This window comes from Syngnathus scovelli, chromosome 21 (assembly GCF_024217435.2).
Source record: "Syngnathus scovelli strain Florida chromosome 21, RoL_Ssco_1.2, whole genome shotgun sequence".
In the NCBI taxonomy this organism is placed as follows: domain Eukaryota; kingdom Metazoa; phylum Chordata; class Actinopteri; order Syngnathiformes; family Syngnathidae; genus Syngnathus; species Syngnathus scovelli.
In genome coordinates this window covers 5301561-5324332 of record NC_090867.1, presented here as the reverse complement: position 1 = coordinate 5324332, position 22772 = coordinate 5301561, and the positions used below count along the sequence as shown (strand labels likewise).

The 22772-nt window shown below is 40.6% G+C and overlaps 2 protein-coding genes across 8 annotated transcripts; one reads left to right on the top strand and one right to left on the bottom strand.

Annotated features, from left to right (window-relative positions):
* Nucleotides 1-55: 55 nt before the first annotated feature.
* Nucleotides 56-11606, bottom strand: mapk8b (mitogen-activated protein kinase 8b). 4 transcript variants are annotated; one of them, XM_049758366.2, is made up of 12 exons: nt 11303-11606; nt 8452-8626; nt 8045-8174; nt 7831-7889; nt 6831-6969; nt 6208-6373; nt 5530-5601; nt 4539-4721; nt 3645-3769; nt 3507-3570; nt 3275-3352; nt 56-2955 (listed from the first exon to the last, which is right to left on the bottom strand). In XM_049758366.2, exons 2-12 carry the CDS (start codon nt 8571-8573, stop codon nt 2831-2833), a joined length of 1263 nt encoding a protein of 420 aa, XP_049614323.1. In that variant the 5' UTR covers nt 8574-8626; nt 11303-11606; the 3' UTR covers nt 56-2830. The 4 variants fall into 4 exon arrangements, with proteins under 4 accessions (XP_049614323.1, XP_049614321.1, XP_049614324.1 ...); XM_049758364.2 differs by lacking the exon at nt 5530-5601 and adding an exon at nt 5167-5238 and having other exon boundaries at nt 11303-11605; XM_049758367.2 differs by lacking the exon at nt 5530-5601 and adding an exon at nt 5167-5238 and having other exon boundaries at nt 56-2960; nt 11303-11603.
* Nucleotides 11607-12096: 490 nt separating this feature from the next.
* On the top strand, nt 12097-21932 carry frmpd2 (FERM and PDZ domain containing 2). 4 transcript variants are annotated; one of them, XM_049759270.2, is made up of 30 exons: nt 12107-12495; nt 13071-13192; nt 13268-13431; nt 14004-14069; nt 14142-14321; nt 14405-14480; nt 14570-14657; nt 14774-14930; nt 15057-15128; nt 15242-15416; nt 15500-15635; nt 15726-15864; nt 15960-16112; nt 16213-16398; nt 16478-16637; nt 16716-16914; nt 17013-17113; nt 17213-17293; nt 17563-17604; nt 17762-17878; nt 17973-18151; nt 18291-18389; nt 19483-19576; nt 19669-19754; nt 19834-20029; nt 20482-20696; nt 20864-20930; nt 21011-21155; nt 21378-21446; nt 21744-21932. In XM_049759270.2, the coding sequence occupies exons 2-28, from the start codon at nt 13072-13074 to the stop codon at nt 21049-21051; spliced, it is 3390 nt and encodes a 1129-aa protein (XP_049615227.1). In that variant the 5' UTR covers nt 12107-12495; nt 13071; the 3' UTR covers nt 21052-21155; nt 21378-21446; nt 21744-21932. The 4 variants fall into 4 exon arrangements, with proteins under 4 accessions (XP_049615228.1, XP_049615227.1, XP_049615226.1 ...); XM_049759269.2 differs by having other exon boundaries at nt 12109-12495; nt 17497-17604; nt 18330-18389; XM_049759268.2 differs by having other exon boundaries at nt 12111-12495; nt 17497-17604.
* Nucleotides 21933-22772: the final 840 nt, after the last annotated feature.

Sequence of the window (22772 nt, the reverse complement as noted above, 5' to 3'; positions counted from 1 at the left end):
ATATTGGCGAAAATCGTAACCATGTAATCAATGTAGAAAGAAAAAGACCAATAACCAAAGTGGATTCATTTATTCGTAGTACACATTGTTTTCTTGTTCTGCCATTGTATTGAATTGAAGAGGAGGCATCATGAGATCCCAGTGTGTTTTTTTTTTTTTTTTTTTTTTATACTTGGGAATTCTTCGAACTATTTTACTTTCTTGGCTGGAGTCACTCGCAAACCAGCACCATACATATGATATGATTATTATTATTACCATTATTTGTCTTACCGCAACCTAAAATCTGTCAGGCGGGTAAGGCTGAAGTCTTAAAATGGATCTGAATTATGCAAAAAAAAAAAAAAAAAGGGGTAGTGGGGGTTGACAGTACCAACACTTTTGATTACCTTCAGGCGACGCTTCGAGAGCATACTTTGCTGAAGGTATTGCACATTTAAGTTGGAAAACAACAACGACAAAGAAAATACATAGGACTCTCCTCTCACTGGTAGGTGAACTTTACATTATGTACAAAATCTGTGGAAAGCGACACTTTTTTTTTTTTTTTTTAAACTCAGTCAAATAAATAAATAATAATGGAATCTGTTATTCACATGTCATGCAGGCGAGCGATGATGACGCAAGAAGTGGCAGAAATTCAGCGTGAGGTAGTTCATCAAAGCCGATAGATAGATTAGTGATTCGGACAAATTAGAGACAGAAGGAATTTTAAATTAAAAGCCGCGTGGAGAAAATTAAGAGCACTTTCAAAATAATAATGACTCTTCAGTTAGGAATCAGTAAAAAAAAAAAAAATCAAAAAAAATCAAAAGGGCAAAAAGAGTAAACTTCGACTTGGATTGCACCATTCAAACTGCTTGGGATTATTATTATTATTTTATACAGAGTATTGTTGAAAATGTAAAATTTCTCAATTCAAGCGAAATAGAGTCACTTTACCGAGGGAAATATTTCAAGTTTATTTTGTATACATTTGGATATTAGATTACTACAGTAATTTCTGTGTTAAAATTAGGCAGTATTTTGCATACTGAGAAGTATTTTCTTGGGTGCTTGACTAAAGAGGAATTACTCTTTTTGCATACAACTATTAAAATACATTAACCTTTCGACAATGTTCTAATGTGTTTTTCATTTATTTAAATATAAATGTGTTTGGAGAGTAGGATTTAAAAAAAAAAGGTATTTTTCCCCCTAATTTCATTTTTACATGAATTATATATTTTGTACTTTTTCTGATTAAAATTAAATTTTTTTTACTGGTTTTCCCGAGGGATGACTGTAGATTGCAAAATTTATTCAGAGTTTGCTGGTACAACCCAATGTGAAGTTATGATTTTATGTTTTGAAAGGAGCCATCGTACAGTAGTCCTTGACATATTTAACAGAAACAACTGCATTGCCAACACAGCGTACAGCAAACAGCTACAACGAACGTACTTTCTTTTCGGTCATGTTTACTGCACGGTTCCAAAATGAAAAACAATATTAACAATGAAAAAAAAAACCAATAATAGTTATGGCCTCCACCTAAAACATATGCCTCCACCTAAATATATCCTTGCTTGTTTATTAACTATGCAAACTACTCCAGCATTGTTTTTTTTTTTTCTCCCTGGCTAATATTATATTTTAATATAATATCTTATATTTTGCGTAAAGGGGCCCATTGTATTGCTGATTGCGAAACTTTGATGAAAGACCTTGGTGACACTGCTTGCCTCAGACACATCGTCACCTACGGTGTCCCTCGAGGGTCAAAATGAAAACAAAGTAGAAAAATATACAAATGCACCCCCCTGCCACCCCACACACACAAAGTAGTGGTTCGAGTTGGAATCTACTGTTAACTATTCAGATGCCTTCAAAACAATATGAATGACTTGTTACAGTACAACAGGCACTTTTCTCTTGAGTACAAACACTTCAAAGGACAACATTATTGCATAAAGTAAGAATTGTTTGTTTTCTTCCATTTTTTTTTTTTTTTGGTGTGCTGCTGTTTAAACATGCAACTTACTCGCTTTTTAACCGCAGCTGTCCCAAGAGACATCATGAACACACAACAGTATTAAAAGTTACTAATAACGGGATGATTTTTTTCTTCTTCACTTTCTCATTCAAATAAAAATCACTTGCCTTGTCATATGTTCTACATCCTGATAACCTTTTCAACGGAAACATTCTCACGTGCAACACTTCCACCCATCTTATCGTAGGTCCAGCTACACACCCTCCATTCGTATTTGGTGGAACCTCCAAAGCGGAAGAAAATGTGAAATTGTCACAGCAAAGGTCTAGAATTGACGAAAGGAAGCTCCTCAACTCACCTCAACATATTTCCTTGGCAGCAGGACTCCACAAAATGGCCGAAGCAACATTTACATTTCTTTGGCCTAATTTTTCAAATATTGCCATACATTTTTAGGATGGCGCTGAATGAACCAGTGAGAACAAATTGGAGACAAATTGTTTTGAAATCGGCACCTCGGATCCCCTTTTTGTTCCACTTTGAAGGTTCCACTTAAAACATCGCTCCTAAAGCCTCGAATAACTGTGTAAGACAGGAGGGGTGTGTCAATTAACTACCGACTATCTAGTGTCAAAACTGTACAAAGTCATTGGACGTTTACCCGAGCAGTAGCATACGGGCGTTCCACACACATTTAGGTCGTCACAGTCGGGTCGTTACAAACCGCGTTGTAGTGAAATTGTTAAAATTGTCTCTTACTTTGAGATTGTTTACTCAAAAGAACTTTAAAATAAAAAAAAATAAAAATAAAAAAAAAGAATCTGTCTTTTGAGACGGAAGAGAATTACGAGATGGTCACCTGCAGCGGCCCAGCGCGTCGCCTGTATCGGGTTCTGTGGACGTGGAGGTGACATGGGCGGGGGAGCGTGTAGCGGGGGGGTGCTGGTGCTGCTGCGGGGGGTCGCTGCTCACTGTTGCACCTGTGCTATGGGATAGAGGGGGATGGAGCACTGGGTCATAACTAGCTAGTGTACAATATTATGGGACAGAGCTTTGCAAGGAAGAGTGAAAATCTGTAAGTGGGCCAAATTAATGAAGGTTAATGGCAAAGCACTATTTTTTCTCTCTCTCTCTCTAAATCACTTTAACTTGACACATTTCCAAATGATGGCAACAAAGTACAAAATAAATAGGTGGTGATTTTACGAATGCCAAACTGTGAATGTGGGAAACTATTCTCAAAAGCGCAAATCAACCAATGTGATCAGGCATAATTACATAAAGTACATTAACACTAACCGATGGACGCTGGCGGTCCTCTTATGACACCATTTTTTGTCCTTTCCTCCCAGTCCAAGACTTCTTTGTATATCAACTCTGAAAGAAAAATATCATTATTTATATCATACAACCCTTTTTTGGATGATGCTGTGAAAATGTTCTTATATAACGAACTCAGCGCTAACAGCTAAGCTTCCATGGCAGCCAATCAAAGGGCGGAGAAGACACCGACGGATGGGACATTTCCTACCTTTCCACTCTTCCACCGTGTGCTCCCGCTCATCCAGCTGCTTGTCGGTGATTGCTGGTGGCGGCTAAAATAAGGATTGATGGTATTTCAAACCCACTCAAGACAACGTGACTGAGAACGAGGGGAGTGAATACTTACTGCTTCCACTTCAGTGGGGTCATACCACACGTTGATGTAAGAGTGCTGAAGGGCCTCGTCCACCGAGATCCGTTTGGAAGCATCTATGACCAGCATCTTTGACAGCAAATCTCTGGCTTGACTTGCTGCCAAAGATTTTTGGAAGGGAAAAACAGAAATTAATCCCGAACCACATCATAACTACGTGCAACTGGCAGAGTTGGAAAATATTGGACCTTTGGACATTTTTACCTGGTTCACCTTCAAGGAACCTCTTTAATTCGAAGCAATGTAAATGGGATCATTTCAAACCTTGAAAATGCCACTTCAGGCACTTTTGTATTTTCCAGCACCCCTTGAAAGCCTACAATATAGCGCCATAGTGCTGTGGATAAATAGTAAAACAACCACATCATTCTCATGCATTACGATGATTTTCCGCCTTGAATCACACATGGCCTTTTGGAACTAATGATCTATCATAAAGCAACCGAAATGGTCCTGACAGGAAACACAGCTGTCAAATCCAATATTTCATTTTTTTTTTTTTTATTTAATGAGGACAGAAAGATGTCCTACTCCCCGCCCCTTCGCCTGCGACAGCTTTGCGGTGCTTACTGTGAACGTTCTTGTCACATTCTCTCCCTTTCCTCACAAAGACACGCTTGAGGTTAAATTTGGTCACGGTAAACAGCTTGCTGCTCAAGTGTCAGCTTCCAGATAAAGTGCTTTTTCTAAAGTAGCGTCTTGTCACTTGCAAAGTACGACATATGCAACTTTGCCAACAAATAGCTCTAGAGCAAATCAAGTAAAAGGACATCTTCTGTACAAACACATTCAGATATTGTGTTGCATAACACGCTTAACAATCATAAGTGATTGGACATTGAAGGTGAACAGTTAGCTTATATTTACCTTTCAGTTTGTTGTGTTCAGAGTCTGCGGGAAACAGAACGTCGGGAAATAGCTTCTCGAAGCTGTAGCCGGCATAGCGCGGTCGGTTCTCCACGTAGGTCCTCACCGATTGGTTGAGTTTCATCAGGAACTCCTGAGACGGGGTCCCCAACTGCTCGATCACCTTATTCCACTGGTCAATATCTTTAAGTTACAATGTTAAGAAAAGAACTGGGCGCAATGATGGAGGGCTAACATTTTTATGAGGGAGCAGGTCTTGAAATCCACTGAAAATACAGTCGAACATAAACGACAGCACAAATCTCAGTCACGTTTTTTGATCTCTGCAGTATGAAATCTGGTGATTGGTCGTAAAGAGAAGAAAAGTTAGTCAGTGTTTGACCATCCCGATGGACCACAGCATCTGAGAACCACCCATAACTATTCTCACTGCAGTTTCCTTTAGTGGTAGACAAATACGAGAAGACCAACGAATAGAGGTTGTCTTAAGCCACGGCAGAAGACAAAACAGATCAAAATGAGGTACAATAATGGAATAAAATAATTCTTGTTGCGAGCAAAGATGTGAACAAGGATGAGCGAAGACGGCATTTTGGGGCATTTGGATGGAGGTTGGACATAAGGATACGATCAGTGCCAGGAAACAACACACTACCCCGGACCATTTCAGCCATGATGCAGCCAACAGACCAGACATCAACTGAAAAATGGAATGACAACCACTAAATTAACATGCATGATGGAAATGATGAAAAAGAAAAACTGAGAACTTAAAACGACAAAAAACATAAGAACGTGGGGCATGTACTTGCAATGTGAGGTAAAAATTAAATACATGCAATATCAAAAATGTAGATCATTCGTTAGGAAACGTCGTATCATCGAGTCAAAAATATTTAAGTGTGTCAACACTCGGAATGCTTCATCAGTAGGAGGCGATGTTTTGTTTTGTGAGTAGTTTAAGTAAAGGCTGCAAGCAATTCAAGGATACAATCCCTTCCCGGGAAAAGGATTTTGTGGCGAACCATTTCTGCCATAATGCAGCCCACAGCCCATATATCCACTACAAATGTGCAGCATTGAAGGAGGGAAGAGAATCAGCAACACAAATGTCAGCAGGGAAAGATTGACTTCAATGACTTTGGTCAAGCCAGGGTAAGAAAGCAATAAGCAAAAGAAGTGTTTATTTTCTTGCAACTTGCAAGGGCTGCAGCTTGAAGCAGAAATTTACTATTACTATATTTATGGAGGTTGTGCATCTTAACACTTTGAATGATCTCCATTGAAGCCTAAATCATATTATGGCGGTATTCAATTAATATTAGATGTGGCTAACTTTGATTGGCTAATATGCTTCTATGCAATATTAGAAATGATTAGAGTGTCTTATCACTAAGGTTTTGTTTTGTCAACCATTATGGAATGAAAGCGTGTATTTTGTTGTGCCGTTGCAGAGGTTGTAACTTTGTTTTAATCAGGCTGCATGACAATAAGGACAGGCCCCATAAAACATCAAACGCATGCTAAAATATCACTGGGCAAAGAAAGTTCTCCCGCAGAGCAGAAATGCCAGTCATGCCTGGATGCCTCGCCGAGTGTGACATTTGGAAGAACAAGGAAACAACGCTGCCAATTTTATTTTTTCCAAAGACCCCTTCCGAGCACTCACCGTTAGCCTGGTAACCCATGCCCAGGATGACTTCAGGGGCACGGTAATAACGGGTGACCACATAAGGCGTCATGAGGAGCCCTGTGGCAGCAGTCCTGGCCAGGCCAAAGTCCAGGATCTTAAGGGTACAATCTGACTTGACCACAATGTTACTTGGCTTCAGGTCCTGTAGGGGGGAAAAATACAAAATAATAAAAAAACTAGATAATTCATTTCAATTGGAACTGATCTGTTCGGTTAACATTAAGCTGGAATGAGTCTGTTAATAGAATTCAAACAGTCAAATGCGTGGCCATGAGTCATGTTGCATCCGTTCACCTAGTAAAGGCTTTGCGTGCCAAGACGTGCCAGTGTGAGTGAGTCCGGTTTTCTCCGCCTCGAGCTCAATTAGTTCCGCTTGGCAGAGCAAGAGGCTCTCTGCTGCAGCTTCTTCGATGCGGGTGATTGACAGACCGCAGTGTGTGTACGTGCGTGTGTGACAAGTTTTTTTTTCATAGACCGTTCTGTCGCTTCAAGGTGAACACAAGTGTGTTCCAACAACTTGTAGATGTCAACTCCTTTCATGGTCTGCCGGGTATTTTTGACCAAAATGTCACTAAATCTAGACCTGTGTGTGTACTGACCCTATGAATGATTCCAGCTGCATGCAGGTGTTTGATTCCACACAGCATTTGGTAGAGCAAGTAAGACAGCCTCTCGTGGTCCAGCTCCATCTGAATCACCTGGCAGAGGTTGGCGTCCATCAACTCCATAACAAGATATCTACAAAGTCCACAGAAGTAGAAACAGCCACAAAAATGTAAAAATGCACGTCATCGAAGTTACTAAAAATCCTAGCAGGAGTGCGACTGAAAATTATTTACACTGGTGCAAAAAATAAAAAATAAAAAATGTTGCCATTTGTATCCCACGGCATTTGAAAACTGTCAGACAGAATTCAGATTTTTAAGAATGACATAAGATTAGTTGACAGCTGTTATGTCACCATCTGCAAATTGTTGTCAGGAACATTTAGATTAATAATTGAGTCCCAACGGCATCTCTCACTTCAAGACTCATTATTTGTGTCCGGAGGAAGTAATTTGCGTCAAAGACTGATTATTGTACAAATGCGCAGAAAGACACACAGGATCAATTTGAATTTAGCGCACCCACGCATAAATGGAGTGCTACTCTTTCATCCTGGAACTTATTTTGCAAGCCTCCAGCTACCATTTTGTGCAGCTTCCTTTTTAGCTTCAATCAGGCAGAAACAAGAAACGCAAACACACAAAGAGCCATGCGTACGATTCTATTTCAACGGGATGACACTCTGCGGTATATTTAATCATTCCAGTCCACATTTTGGTAGTTTATATGTTAAAAACAGATATTTATTAGTCATGGAATGTTGAAATATCATTAACTCATTTTTGATTGAACAATGGACATAACACAGCATCTTCGTTCTAAATAAATCCGTAGCACATTAGAGGAGTCTTCCACACCAACCACAGCTTCAGCCGAACTCACTAAGTGCCTATAAATGTCGGCAAATATAATCCAAGTCCCCTCGTGTGCTTCCCCCTGCATTAATTGAAACGTGCAATGTGTGAGCCGATCTATTAACTGGGTTATACTCACACATCTTGGAACTCCTCCAGTGTCTTCTGTGGTGTGAATACATTTAATAGACCGATTATCTGTCAAAATAAAAAAAGAGGTTATTACTCGCTAGCGGATCAAAATGACAACATGACCGCCACCGCATGTGTATTTGAATCGATATAGAAATCAAGTCTGTCAAACAAACAACCAAAAACATCTGAATAAAAAAAAAAAAAGAAACAAAACTTACATTCTTGTGGTTGACACATTTCATGAGCACCAATTCTCTGTAGGCTCGTTTCGCATGAGTCTGATTCTGAAAGGGTCTGCTCAGCTTTTTGATGGCGACGTTCCTCTCCAGGTTGTGGTCGTAAGCCGAACTGAAATGAAAATGCAAAAGCTCAGGGAATCGCTGGATGCACGGTGCAGCCAAATTCATGGGAAAGTCATATCTTAGCTTTGTGGGTCAGAGTTTTAAAATTCACATTGGTTCACTTTTTTTTTTACTGGATTTTATTTGGCTCCTGTTTTATGGTGTGCAGAAATATAGCCTGATTGTGATTGCCTTGCTCCGCTGTTCAACAGCTCCTTACGGATCAATTTAGCATCAGGTCAGCCCCACAATAAAATAAGCCGCCAAAAATAGAAGTGACTCACCAGACAATTCCCTGTGCTCCGGATCCAATGGGTCTGAGATTCTGGTAGCGCTTTAAAACCATAAATGTTGAGTCGCCCACATCTATACTGTAGTACTCCTTTTCACGCTTGTTGCGGTTCATGGTTTTGCCTTGGACTGTGGCTGAGCATCCAAGTGGAGGATATCGTTCAACACCTACAAACAGCAGAAAATTTTTTTATGTGAAAACAATTATTTACATTTAATTCTACATTGTCAGAAAGTTGAAATAATAAAACCAAAACTGGGATTGAGTCCCTGCCCAAGAAACTGAAAGAAAGATGAAGAGCTGTATAACATAATGGCTTACTGTATTATAATTTCCCATTAAAACAACTTGTAAAGTCCATTATGTTTATAACACCACTTAGCAGTGCGACCTGCAATTGTAAATCAAACTCTAACACTCTAACTCATATAAATGTAGAGTCAAACTGGCAGAAAATGAAGCCTTACACTAGCAGTAAACATCCCACAAGCATGTCAGTGCTGTGAATGTGCTTCACGGAAAAGGTAAAAAGTTCAAAACAATGCAATGAGATAGGCAGGAGGATGAGTGGAAGCAGGAAGTTGGCTCATGCTGAATCCAAAAAGGAGGAATCATTAGAGGCATTTGGATCATTGTGCTGACAAGACTGGCTTGACTATGATAGCTGGATGTTTCTCGGACCGTGACTTATTCTGATCTTCATTTCCGTGACTACCAAGCAACCCTGCTTTCAGCGCCAATTAGCCTTCAAACATCCATTGTAGTTTCTATTTATTTGTCAACCACGGTCAAGTTCACAACGGACTATTAACTGCGTTTTAGGGGGGTCGCCACAGTGAGTCACTTGCATGATTTGCTGGCAGTTTTTATGCCCAATGTACTTCCTGAAACAACTTATCTGTTTTTATCCAAGCTCGGTAACAGCGGTAGGTAAGTATCTAGAAATTGGCCAGGAAAAGATAGGTTTGTAAATTGGCTGAGGAATGGCTTGTATGTTGAAAAATCAAAGTCAAAGTCAAAGTCAGCTTTATTGTCAATTTCTCCACATGCCAAAGACACACAAAGAAACCGAAATTTCGTTCCCCCCTATCCCACGGTGACAAGACATGGCTCACAACAGACAAACAAGTAAACAAGTATAACAAAAGCGTGCTGAATAAATAATGAATAAATAACACAACAATAAATAAATAAATAATAATAATAAATAAATGAATAAAAAAATGAGATACGACTGGATTATCTTTGCAAAAGGAAAAAAAATGATACGGTCCAGTAAGTCTGTTAAAACTGCAAGCATGCCATTTTGTCTGTCTCCTCGAAAGTCTATTTCAGACTTCCTACTCAGTTTTGCCTCCTTCTCTTCTTTGAACTCTTATCGTAACATAACTTCCTCCCTCCTAATAGTCTGCAAAGTGGCAAGCAGCCCACAGGTACCCTGCTACCCTTCTGATAAGTCCATCACGAAAAACTTCGGACACCATATCTCAAAGTCAAATGTGTCACATCATGAACCTAATCATATGCTCACACTCAGCCGTTATTTAAGAAATTCAATAATAGGTTTATTAATTTTCAATTTCCATTCTTACTGTTGATCGGGCCACATAAGAGTCAAAGTCCACACACAGGCAAGTTTTGCCATGTTGATAATGCTGCCCCTGGTAAACAAGCCTTGCTCTTATCTAAATACACTTAAAATGGTCACTGCATATAAAATACACGGTCAAAATGTTCACGGTCATTCAAATAGTTTGCTTACATTAGTTCAAAATAAGATGCGTGTACCTTTCCTAATACAGGTTACACCTCGACTTAACACACAAGTTGAAGGTAGGTTGTCAATATTCTTTATTATAGGGAACTGCCTATATTAATATAGATGGAAAATACTGCAAAGTTGATCACTAACACAACCACTTCCAACTTGAGTGTGTTTGTTATTTAAAAAGAAAATATTTGAAAAGGGACCATTGTGGTACACGTTGGTACATGTATTCACTATAATTATGTGTGGAATGTATCAATTCAAATTGAATGATAGGTGCATTCCTGCAATCTTGGGTGAGTGTCTTGAGATAGAGCTTTATGATACAGTTTGGGCTTCCATTTTACAATGATTAAAGGCAGAAAATTTAGTGAAACGTCCACCTCAACCACCTTACTTTATATTTATTGATCATGGGGTAGCGCTGAGGTGACGAAAGAACCTCTCAGCAGAATGTGCGCCAATAGCAATGCAGCTAAAAAGATTATAGAATTGCAAAAACATTCATGCTACCATACATAGTTTTTAATAAGTGTTAAATTACAACAGCTAAAAACTCCAGCTGCATTGTGCAACTGCCAAATGCGGATATGCCAATGCAATTTGCAGGTCAATAAATTTACATTAAGTCTGGTGTTTTATTCGTTTAACATGTTCAATTGTCATTTTTAAAGTATTTTTCATACTGTTTTGAAATGGCCATTTTGGCCACTGGGTGCACAGTTTGCAAAACCAAAACAGCGTGTAAATTTGTTGACAACTGCTCATCGTCCGCAACATTGTATGTCACAGCATTAGGGAAACACGGTTTGTTTTCTATAAACAAACAAATGTTCATACTTTGTGGTTATTATGCAACACAAAGAGAAAAACAGTATTGTAGTATGTTTCAGTAGCTGCTCACTCTGGTTGCCATGTACCAGTTAGGCCAGACCTGTTATATCTCCTGTAGTGGCGTGACTAGCAAACACCTATTTACGGTCCTAAACGTGACACGAATTGGGCAAGAGCCACCCCCCCCAATTATTGACAATCGCTTCATAGGTAAAAACAAATAACCAGACGTCGAGCTCACCCCTCTCTGGATAATTCCAACAGTGTCGACCCGCAGTCGCCGTTCGCTGGCTGTCCGCCGGAGACACAACCTGGGCGGTTTTGGAGACCAAACAACGCTTGAATCCGTCTTCGGAGACACTTGGGCGGCCCTCAAACTAACAGGCCGGGGTCCCGGCAATATGCATGTGTGGCTACGGCGTAACCTAATCTTTGAGCTTCCGTGACACAAGCACTTTCTGCCATTTCATACCGACGTCGGCGGAACCTTGCGACGTTTCCTCGGCTGCACAATGAGGACCAGAGTGAGACGTTCAAGATCCGTTTTCTGTTGCAACTCCGAGCGCAAAGCGGAAATGACGATTACGCAACCTTTTGCAACTCCGCTGCGTTCAAGAGAAGCAATTGAAATTTTTCAACAGTGTTCCCTTGTCTTTGCCAAGCCAATTTCTCCACAATAAAACCCTAAATGCGTTGTGCTTCACACATAGAGAAACATTTAATTTTAAAGCACATTTTACTTTAGGTTTAAATAAAATACCAAATAATACAGAGATGCAAGTTCACTTTTCTAGATGTATATTTAACACCGATTCCAAGTTTTCCACAGATCTTTTCCTCTCGCACATCAGATTTAAATAATAGTAAATATAGTTAAGCATTGGAATAGAGTTTCTTTCTGAAACGTCATAATGAGCATCCAACAGTTCCTAGCTGAGAAGATATTTGGTGTGATGAATCAACCTGCCATTTGCAATATATGTGTTGCGTCCCACTTGATATAATGCTAAACTGTTGAAAGATAACGAAAGAAAGTGATCTAATTGACTGAGACATTCCCTTGCAGTTGCAATGGCTCATTAACACAGTGCTGCCTCTATTGGATTGGCCCTTTACTTGCCCCAGCTGCCATTAGCTTGTCCGGCAAATCCAATTATGTGCTTAAGTCCCTGGTCTAAAAATAGTATAAAATGACAGAAAACACAGAATCAACACGTCACTAGTTGTGAGCGCAGTGGAAATGATATCTGTGGTCTTTGGTTTTTGCATAGACAATTGATCTGTCATGAGCAAATGATGTCAATAATGACAAGCTGCCATGACAGATGGGGACCTGGCGACGAAGAAGAGGTGGATGACATGGAAGTGGTGGACGTGTAAGAGGAAGGATTAGATTCACAAGGCGGATGTCTGAGGGAAATTAAAGGGAATAAGGTAAGATACATTACATGTAAACAAATAGCTACCGCATTTAAGTATGATTAAAGGACCACCAGAAATACACAGTACCAGCTGCACTGTGGTGCAGAATAGTTTGTGATGGTATGTTTTTGTCACTATATCAGAAATAGAGTTCCCGACGAGGCATGTGTGCTTACTAATATTCACACTACAGTTTAGCAAATAATGTGAATGCAGTATTGAGAAACAAATATCTATAATTGTATTGAGAACTTCATCATGTGTTCACATGGACAATTCAGGGTTGATTTACAGAATAGGGAAGGAAGCGGGACTGACAGATAGAAAGACAAACATTTGGACTCTGATTCCTCACGATGTGTATTTTAGAGTATTAATTGGAGCTAACATACTGTACATGGAAATGTGACAGAAGTTATGCTATTCCACCATCAAAACCCAACTGCTAGATGAACAATGTCTTCCATTTCCTTACATGCCTATAAGTATAAATCTGGTTTGGTTGTTTGTTAGACATCGATTACTGGCTGATATTTACAGAAACTGAGGGTTTTCATGAATCACACAGCAGCTGTGTTTTCCATTAGGATGGGGACCTTTGTGACCCTGGCAGAGGTGCTAGAAGCCAGAGGTTCACCGCTAGATGAGGATGAGGTCTGGTGTCTATTGCTTGTCACCACAGAGGCCTTACTGGATATTTCCAAAAAAGGTAATTAGCCTCCAACAAGATTCCCGCAAATTAGCCACCTGCCATCCCTAAACGTTTCTGCTGTGTTCCGTTTAGGCTCTGGAAACATGTGTAGCGTCCTCAGCCCAGGCACGGTGCTACTGTCCGCTAATGGGCGTATGGCCTTCAAGAGCTGTGGGCGAAATGATGATGTGGCCTCCTTTGTGGCTCCCGAAGTCATTCAGGGTCACACTGCCTCCACAAGAACCACAGCTGAAAAGGTTGTAAAAATGATCTCGTAGATACCATAGGTCAGATCAGTGCATGTTCCGTCTTAGCACTCTACCATACAATTTCAAGTTATTTTTACATTTACAGGGATACTACTTTCCTATTAAAAGCAAGAAACACCAGTGGTATCTAAAGTGGAAAAAGTCTAAAGTAGGATAGGAATTTCATGATATTCAGGGCTTACTAAGCAATATCAAAGTTAGTCCATCAGAATTTATATTTAAAGTTGAAAATAATCTAGCTATGATCAGTGCCTTTATAAAACACGGACAATCCAATACGTCTGGCATAACTTGTCCCTTGATTTGATGATTGACTGACAACCACGACAGGGTTTAGTCTGTCCACTGGTGGAGCTAGAACTTTTTCCTTGAGGGTGGGGCAAGGATATCTTGGGGGGTCCGCAAAAAAAAACAACATTTTTTATTACAAACCTCGTCTTACATCTAAAGTTATCAACAGTCCCACAACCTTGAACTTAATTATTGGCCAATGGATTGCTACACCTTGCAAAGCACACTTGGGATAACAAGTTCTTGTCTCTGTCCCTGCTTTCCCACAGACACTTGTATACTCACTGGGTATGACTTTTTACTGGTGCGTGGATTATCAACTACCTCAAAACCAGGTACTATGCTCCTTAAGTGTCAACTGTCCAAAATTCATCAACCCTTTATCAACATGCTTCTTCTTGTGAAAGCCTGTTCATCTTAGTGCAGAGCTGGAGGGTTTACTACTGAGCATGTGCGAGGACACGGTAACGAGGCGGACGGACCTGATGACGGTGCTTGAGACCTGCGAGCTTCACCACAAGAACTTTATGCTTTATCCCGCCGAGCGGCTTGTCAAGCAGCTGGTAGAAGACATCTACCGAAACTCGGTTAGCGGACAACGAACCTCGCATTCTTTGATCATGGTGGTTTCCGCTGGTTTTAACTGACAGCCCAAATATTCATGCAACAGGTAGCGCCTCTGTCAGTGACAGAAAACGGATCCCTGATGAGTGATCGCAGTCAGATCATCAGAGACAAGTTACACAGTAAGAAAAGTAGTTGTATTATGTGAGACAAAAAAAAAGAATACACAATGTACTGTGTATACCTTACTCAGTACTGGATTGTATTTCAGGTCGGTCTTTTTGTAACCCTACATGGATGACAAAGAAGAAGATCTCCAGAACATTCTCAGGAGCATCCTATACACCTGAGTCCACAGGGTATGAAGTGAAGTGATGCATTCTCATTTCACATCTTTCAAACAAAAACTGAAACGTTGGTTAGTAGATCTCAGTAGTGACAGATTTAAAGGACTGATAAAGTCATTCCTGCTTAGGATCCCCTCGGGATGTCGACACACTGAGAGTAATGGGAGTTGGCAACAGTTCAATCGCACTGTCTGTAGCCCATACCTAGATGGCGGTCGGCCTGCTAACTCGAGATTTCTCATGCAGTTTGAGTCGACAATGAGTCTGAATGATAAGAAAATGAAGGTGAGCAAATTTGCTATAGGAAAGCCTTATTGAAAATATAGTGACTGCAAATAGTCAATTCCTTTTGTTGAGGGTTATGATTGAGTAATGATTATATATTTTCATTTGCGACATCTTTTAATGTAGGACATGGGTCCAGAGTTTATTAGAATGTCGGATGAGCCCGTTGTTGTCTTAGAGCTGCCTGGATCCATTTTGGTGAGAAACCAAAGGAATTCATCAATCATGTTTTTACTTCTCATCATGTTTAGTCATTAAAAAAAAACAAACACTTTGACTCTTTCTTCCGTCTTGATTTCTTTATATTGTAGTCAAAAAAAGGGAAATCGCCAACCACACAGAGAGAACTGACTGTGGTGATGCCAAGCGGTCAGAACATAGCCATCAAATGTGAAGTGAAAACCAGAGGCGGAGACGTGTTTGACATGATTGTCGCTCATGCCAACCTGGTGGAACACTTTTACTTCGCCCTTGCTTACATTGACGGTAAATCTCACCAACGGACAATTAAATATGACAATTCTAACAACAAGGATGCGCAAACGAAGTCTCCTTTTCTCTTTCATCAGATAATGAGTTTTTCTTTGTGGACAACGATACCAAGATTTCCAAAGTTGCTCCGGAAAGCTGGAAGAAAGTGCCTTCAACCACCTTTGTCCTTTTCTTCAGGGTCAAATTCTTTGTCAATGACATCTCTACACTTTTGTAAGTATTTTTTGCTACTTAGTTATCCCCCTGAAAATTTGACCCTTTGTTAGAAATTAATAGAGGTGATTCAGAGTCTCGTCCTGTCAGGCACAAACAGACCCGCCACCAGTACTACCTCCAACTTAGAAAAGACCTCTTAGACGATAGATTGTCCTGCCATGAGGAGACCGCTCTATACCTCGGAGCTCTGGCCTTGCAGACAGAGTATGGGGACTGCATGCCTGAGGTTTGGAGAAAGACCTCATATTGTACATTAGGTGCATTTTAATGGGATAAGTAGATTAAAAAGACAAATAATAATTCTGTTTTTATTTATTCCAGGTGTATGGTAGAAACTACTGTCGCCCTGATCAATATGTCCCCAAAAGTGTCATAGAGAAACGTGCCTTGCCTTACATTCTTGGAGAATTGCAACGGCTCCATACAAGTAATGCCCAGATGCTCACAGAGGAGTCAGAACTTGAGTTCCTCAAAGTAACGCATTTTATTTGAGATTCTTTATTATCGTAGACGCGTATTGAGGCTACAGAGAGCAGGCAGACCCTAACTTTAACCCCTAACCCCAATGATGCAGGTGTGTCTACAGTTGCCTGAATACGGTGTTTTGTTCCACCGTGTGACACGTGAAAAAAAGCCTGTAGAAGGAGAAATTGTCCTCGGAGTTTGTGCCAAAGGCGTTATTGTCTACGTGGTGAAAGTCGGCTGCCGAAGCACCAGCCAGACGTTTCATTGGCGTGAAACAGAAACTATTTCCTCCAATGTGAGTAGACTGCTTAATCTAAAATATCCAACTCATGTTTGCAAAATCCCATTTAAAGAAATCCTTGATATTCTTTCAGAGGCATCGATTTATAATAGAGTGCCGGGCCAGCAAGAAGAAACACACCTTCATCACAGAGACGTCAAAGATAGCCAAATACCTGTGTAACCTCTGCTCATCACAGCACAAGTTCAACAATGAAATGAATTCACGTCAGCTCAACCACAGCCTGGTCTCAGGTTAATTTTACGACATCAAGACTGCTAAAATGATCACGGATGTATAATTTGGTGGATCATTCTGTTGTTTGCTTCCAGATGTAAACATTCCTCAATACGCATCACCTTGCCGGACTCAAAACAGCCGGTTCAAGTCCATCGTGGGTTCGGAGACACCGCAAGATGACAGCGGTCTGAACACTCCTCAAAACGAATCCTTGACCAGGCTTTGTGAGGATGTTGCTGCTAGGATAGAGGCCCGCTTTAAAAAGCAGCGCCAGAGCCTTTATGAACAAAGGTACATCATCTTCAAATTTATGTCCTGGAACTCCAACTGATGTTGTATATTAAAGACTGTGTTGTTGCCAATGCATTTACGAAATGTCTCATTTGCAGCACATGCTCCAGTAGTCAGTGTGGTAGCACTGGCATACGTTCTCCAGCCCGTTCTCAGAAAAGTGGCTCTGAAGCTCCTTTTGGCTCACCAGCAGCCAGAGGTTGCAACCAGTCATTCACGTATAGACTAGCTTCCAGTTACAGTCCACTTTAGTTAGTGCAACAATATTTGCCTGATTGTAGATTTCTATGGCCCACAGAAACTCCAACTAAACAAGGCCCATCGTCCGAGAGAGAGGTCCTGTGCGTTTCTCTCAAGAAAGACCCAAAGCTCGGCCTTGGTAACATTTTACGATACCACTTCAGAAGTTTGTTCTCGAAGCAGGTTTCAGTTTTGGCTCAAGTTTTTAATGATTGGTTGGATTTAGTGTTATCATTTGGCTGCTGTGCTGTATTTTCTATGCTTGGAAAATATTGAAAGATTGGAAGTGGTAACATCATTTATAAAGGCAGTAGACTTTTTCCAAATCATGTGTTTATGTAGGCATCATGATTGTGGGAGAAGAGACGGTGGGACGTTATGAGCTGGGCATTTTTATTGCATCTGTAGTGCCTGGGGGACCTGCTGATAAGGATGGACGTATACGAGCAGGTACAAAATGAATTACTCATTTTTTTAATATAATTTCTATTTGTTATGTATGATCTTGCTTCACCATAACGCATATTGGCAGATCCTATTACGAACGCTGTACTTTGCATAACATTGTTTTGGTGGCAACCTAAATTATGATGACCTTTTCCCTTAGGTGGTCGCCTGATCTCTCTGAACCATATCAGCTTGGAGGGCGCCACCTTTAGCGAGGCAGCGGAGGTCATGCAGAGCAGCCCGGAGGAGGTGCAGCTCATTATCTCACAGCCAAAAGGTGCTCTGTGTGTGGGCATACGTGTGTAGTTAGCGTGGTTTATACAAAATATTTTTTTTCATAGCCAATGAAATAACATTACTGTTAATCGCAGCCCCTCAAACTCCAAACACTCAGCGGCCTTCGACATTGAGAAATTATGAGTCGCAAACTACTCTGATGGCATATGGACAGCCAGGAGACAGCTTGGATGAGATTGTCTCGCTCATGATGGAGCCAAAGACTGGCAACAGACTTTACCCTCCCCAGGAAGTCCGTATTCTAAACGCGCAGGTCTCACAATGTTTTAAGTGCTTGTACACTCCAAAAAGTATTGTAAGATAAATTTCTTCCAATCGCCTAAGCCACAAAATAGACATCAGTCACAAGATGTACATTAAATACCATAACAACAGTTGTGTGTCATTTTAAGGACGGCTATTCACTTTCTTCCTCACTGAATTGTGTGAAGTCAGAGGAGAAGATAGTGAAGCTCAAGAAGGTTGCCGGAAGCCTGGGCATCAGCATCACTGTGAGTTTGCAAAATTTTTTCTTGGGAGGTGTGGCTCTGAGTACCGTATTTTCCGGACTATAAGTCGCTCCGGAGTATAAGTCGCACCAGCCATAAAATGCCCCAAAAAGTGAAAAAGCCATATATAAGTCGCTCCGGAGTATAAGTCGCATTTTGGGGGGCAATTTATAGGACAAAATCCCACACCAAAAACAGTCATGAAATAGCAACAACAGGCTAAACAATAGCAACAACAGGCTAAACGATAGGTATGCTAATGTGACAAATACAAACAAAGAGCTGAGAACGGGCCTGACGTAACATATAGAGTGATTAAGCACAACTATTACATGAATAACATGTTTATAAAACCATCGGTGTCACTCCAATTCATTAAATAGCAACAACAGGCTAAACAATAGGCATGCTAACGTGACGAACACAAACAAAGAGCTGAGAACGGGCCAAATAATAATAAATAATAATAATAAATATAAGAGGAGCAAAAATAGAGCAAGTGTACATGCAGCAGACAGTGGACTTGGATATGGTGCTTTAAAGTGTTAATTGCTTTATTTGATGTTTTCTCTATTTTTTATGTTTTGAATATGTTCAAGATAAAGATATAAAAGCATGTGAAGTGATCAACTATACTAAAATTAACATGGGAAGTGGTCAACTATACTTGTAAGTAAGTGATGTCTTAATGATCAAGTAAAAATTTGTGAAAAAAAACATATATAAGTCGCTCCTGAGTATAAGTCGCCCCCCCACCCAAACTATGAAAAAAAGCGCGACTTATAGTCCGGAAATTACGGTACTGACGAAATGTGGAAAAAATATGGTGCACAAAATCTATATTTGCTATATAGTTTGACTTCAATGATTATACAGAAAGTGATGACTCTGGCATCCATCCACCTGCAGGCCAATTAAGCAGGCCAGGAAAAGAGCATGAGTCAGAGTGGGTCACCAAGTCTGCTTGACTCAATCTCATTAACATTCGTGGTCCAACAGCATTAGAAAGATCGCTCATCATACCAACCCTGCTGCTTCAGCCAACTATCAATGTTGCAGCATTACTTATATGTACTGAAATAATGCAATCATTCAGGATGATGTCAGCACTAATGCTCCCAATGGCGGAATCTACATCAAGAGCCTTGTTCCTGGGGGGTCTGCTGACAGAGACGGGCGCATACATGAAGGTGATCAATGAATGCATTTTAAAACCATAATTATATGCTGGCCCCACAAGAATAGCAAAAATATGATTGTACTGTTTTGTTTTGTCTTCCAGGTGATAGAATATTAGAGGTTGATGGGATCAACTTTCAAGGTGTCACCTATGAACAGGCCGTGGAATGTCTGTGCAAAACTGGGGAGGTAAAGTTCGAAATGTGACTGATCATTCTACATTTGAGGGGGGATGCTAATGAAAAATATGCCACCTCCTGTTGTCTAGATGGTGACTTTGGTTGTGGAGCATGTGCTCAGCAGCTTCCCCAAGGTTTCTCTGAGCACCTACAATGACACCAGTGAAGCCACTCCTAACATGGATGCAGCTACCAGGCAGCTCAGTTTGAACAACGCCTCATCTATTAGCACCCCTTCCCACATATTCTGTCACGGACCCAGGGACTACAACTTTGTGACTGACAGTATGTTCACACAGAATCTAGCTGGGGTTGCTTGTTGTAAGGTATTTAGACTACAATTCACCCAAAGACTGGACAAATGAATGTAACTGCTGGAGAAACTGTAGATCTTTGCGTGAGAGTTGTCACTAGGCAAACTCATCTGACTGAACTTTCACACACTTCCTCTTCCTGATCTGCCTTTCTGACCCTGACCTTCCTTTTCTTATCCCTCTGGCCTTCCTTATCCTCGGGTCTGCCGTCCCTCCTGCTTAACATAGATCATTTTCTGAGAAATGAGCGACTTTTTTTCCTGCCGGCTGATTAATAGGTCATGCCCTACTTAGTACACTGAAGGCAACTACCGCTCTACAATACCAATTGGATGTCATCTTATGTTTGGTGCACTAACCAGCGTTCTGTGTTATTCTCTCATCTTCCCTGCATCTTCATTGTCCCAAACCAAAACACTTCAGAAAATTCACAGGAAGTGACCCTGACTAAGAGTGCCGACGGTCTGGGCTTCAGCTTCGTTATGTGTGAACTGGACCCGCCCATTCCAGACGTTGGCAACCTGATCCGGATAAAGCAACTTTTTCCTGGCCAACCGGCCCAATTGAGCGGCAAGATCAATGAGGGCGATGTACTTTTGGCCATCAACGGCCAGTCGCTCAAGGAGCTGTCTTACCCAGTATGTCGATTAAGCTTTTAAATTTGGAAGTTCACCTCTAATGGAACTCTTGTAAATATTTGTTTAGTTTATCATAATGTCACCTTTGATACTAATCCACCATCTCTATGTATAATTGTGTAAGTCATGTTTAGTATTGTTTTCACAATTTATATATTTTTTCCTAGAAAGTACTTAAGTTGTTCAAGACGTCAGGCCCTGAGGTCCGATTGACGCTCTGTAGACCTTTACCGGGTATTTAAACACAATTCTGTGTGATCATACACATTGGCGCTTTGTTTACATTTTAGTTTCTCACTTTGTGTTTTCTTCAGGGCTCCTTCCTTCTATCCATCAGCTTACCGGGGGAACATGAGTCAGTCATGTGCCGCACGGCGGCAAATGAGAACATTTACAGGCAGGTCTCTGCCATCGTGAACAGACAGAACTGAGCTACGAAGAACCGATCTGCTCAACCAGGTCAGCGATTTCTGATCTTCCCTAACATTATGACCTGAAGTTCTAAATTTGTAAACCTTAGCTCATGATTGAGTTAGATGTTTCTGGACAGCGAATTGGATGATGAGGGACGGTGACAAAGAAACAATAGCTCTCCTGAATTTCCGATATAGCCTGAAATTTACATAAACATGCATAACAGGCTGATTTATTTTACTTTATTGTCTCATTTCATGCGCCCAGATGAACTGATTGCAGGTGATACACGGGTGTCAGCAATTTGATTGTAGAGGGAAGGAACAAAGTCTAAAGGTAAGGAACAGACTTACCTTATCTGTATCAATACATAATAGAAACCTTCAACTGAATTTTTAATCCTTATCATAGATTAGTTTCATATCCTGTCTATAACCACACAGCCACATATCCCTGACATTCATCTTCACTCCAATGTTGCAATCTGGGTTAGTGTGAAATATTACATAGCATCTACCACAAGATGGCAGACTTGTGCATAAAATAGTCAGATGCCTTTTTTGTTGGGTTCAATGTTGTTTTACCTACTAGCCAGTATGTACTGATAGTGTAATTTTTATTTCTCTTCCTTAGGTAACTGGAATATGCATCAAAAGACGACAGCAATTCTGATTTTTTAAAGAATACGTGTGCTTCTTTGAACCATGGAAGAATACTTTGAGTTTTGCTTCTGTATATGTCTCGTGAAGTCTAACTTTTTAATGATTGATGTTTTCATCGGGGAAGCTACTATTTTCTGTCCATAATAAAACCATAAAACCATCTGACCTCATTGTGGATGACCCCCCTCCCCCTTAAAAAACACCAATTAAATATCTAGACAAATTGGGGAACGCAGTCACTTGCACACACCTCCTGGGGTAAGGAAGAGCGAGTAATCGTCCCTCGTAAAATAAGGGTTCCTGTATTTCGGCAAAACCCAGTTGTGCATCTGGATCTCATCACAACTTGTGCTCCCTTTGCAAATGATCCCAAATGTTTCTAATTATGCCAGCGGAGACGGCCCAAGGCTGTTTGAGTATGCGAATGTGTTTTTTTGTGTGTGTAATCGCCCTGAAGGACATGCACACCCAAACACTAGCCTCTGTTTATTCATGAGCGGAGAAACAGAAATGGACAGCGCGGTCTTGACCTCTGCAGCCTCTGCTTAGGTCACTACACGTGGCGATGACTGATGAGGGAATGCTGGAGTGAGGGCAGATTTGAACATAATTTTCCCTTGTGACGTCACTGTTGAGGAGTTTGCAACTGAGAACTGAGTAAAATTGTTACGACGTCAGATCGTTTTATAGTAAGAAACGGCCTACATTATTTTAGTACAATACTGTTGGCAGGGAATGAGTTATTTACGTAGCAAGTTAGTCATTTTCAGAAATCTTGGTTGATAGCCAACACAATTTGGAGGAGAGCTTAATGAAAAGAAGTTGAAGTGAGGACTTTATTTACATTTCTCCATCTGAGTCAATACATCCTCCCCAGAATCAAAAGGGTGTAGTCAGTACATAATAATTCATACATTGTACACCACCCTCCGTGAACCTCCCCAAATCTCTTGTAATCAAAGAGATTTGACATTATGAGAATTAGAGCATGACCATAAAA